This window comes from Parus major, unplaced genomic scaffold (assembly GCF_001522545.3).
Source record: "Parus major isolate Abel unplaced genomic scaffold, Parus_major1.1 Scaffold549, whole genome shotgun sequence".
NCBI classification, from domain to species: domain Eukaryota; kingdom Metazoa; phylum Chordata; class Aves; order Passeriformes; family Paridae; genus Parus; species Parus major.
Window position 1 is genome coordinate 13,136 of NW_015379437.1, and position 1,316 is coordinate 14,451.

At 60.0% G+C, this 1,316-nt stretch overlaps 1 protein-coding gene across 1 annotated transcript in view; it reads left to right on the forward strand.

Annotated features, from left to right (window-relative positions):
• LOC107199283 (vacuolar fusion protein MON1 homolog B-like) overlaps nucleotides 1-1,310 on the forward strand; it is a 3,783-nt gene extending 2,473 nt beyond the window's left edge. The window contains exons 2-3 of the mRNA XM_015616615.3: nucleotides 2-402; nucleotides 1,012-1,310. Coding sequence (XP_015472101.1) covers nucleotides 2-402; nucleotides 1,012-1,291 — 681 coding nt within the window. The 3' untranslated portion in view covers nucleotides 1,292-1,310. The remainder of the gene's footprint in view (nucleotide 1; nucleotides 403-1,011) is intronic.
• Nucleotides 1,311-1,316: the final 6 nt, after the last annotated feature.

Genomic DNA, 1,316 nt, shown 5'->3' on the forward strand with positions numbered 1-1,316 from the left:
GCGGCTGTGCGCCAGCGACCTGCACCTGCTGCTCAACCTGCTGGGCGGAGGGGTGGGCGCGGGAGAGGTGTGGACGCCGGTGTGTTTGCCCCGGTTTAACCCCGATGGGTATTTCTACGCCTACGCGGCGCGGTTGGGCGAGGAGGAGGAGGAGGAAGGGGAGGAAGGGGTGACGCTGATCCTGCTGTCCACGGAGAGGGAAGGTTTCTACGCGGCGGCGGCGTGCAGGAGGCAGCTGGAGGAGACGCTGAGGGCTCAGGGCTGGCTGGCGGAGCTGGCGGCGGCCGTGAGAGGGGGAGCGGGGTATGGCCCGGCCCGGCCCGGAGCCCCCGAGCTCCGGCATTTCCTCTACAAACCCTTGGAGGGGCCCGAGGAGATGCAGCAGCTGCCGCAGTTCACCAGGTGGGTGGGAGTTGGAAAATCGGGGGGAAAAGAGGGGAAAAAGCAGGAGAATGTGAGGGGGAAGGGGAGGGAAATGTGAGGGGAAAATGTGAGGGGAAAAGGGAGGAAAACGTGAGGAAAAGAGCGGGAAAACGTGAGGGAAAAGAGTGCGAAAACGTGAGGGAAAACGTGAGGAAAATGTGAGGGCAAAAGAGCGGGAAAACATGAGGGGAAAAAGGAGGAAAACATGAGGGGAAAAGGGAGGGAAAATGTGAGGGGGAAAAGAGAGGAAAACGTGAGGGAAAAAGTAGGAAAACATGAGGGAAAAGAGCGGGAAAACGTGAGGGGAAAAGAGCGGGAAAATGTGAGGGGAAAAAGGAGGAAAACGTGAGAGGAAAAGAGAGGAAAACATGAGGGGAAAAGAGCGGGAAAACGTGAGGGAAAAAGTGGGAAAACATGAGGGAAAAGAGCGGGAAAACGTGAGGGGAAAAGAGCGGGAAAACGTGAGGGGAAAAGAGCGGGAAAACGCGAGGGGAAAAGAGCGGGAAAACGCGAGGGGAAAAGAGCGAGAAGCCCAAAGGATTGGGGTGTTTTTGGGTGTCCCCGATGCTGAGCTCTCCCTGACCGCAGCCCCGAGCTGGAGGAGCCCTACAGCAGCGAGGAGGAGCAGCAGCGGCTCTTCGACCTGTACCATTACCTGCACGGCCGCGTGCACAGCCCGCAGCGGCCCCTGCGCCTGCTCTACCACGTGGCCGAGAAGGAAACGCTCCTGGCCTGGGTGAGGAGGGGGCAAGGAGCCCTCACAGGGGCCCGGGGGCAGCAGAGAGGGGTTGGGATGTGGCCGGGAGGTTCTGGGGTTGGTGGGTGTCGCTGGCTGGTGGCACCGTCGTTAGAGCCCGCAGTTAATTAACGGGATCACACAATTAATGGGTTGT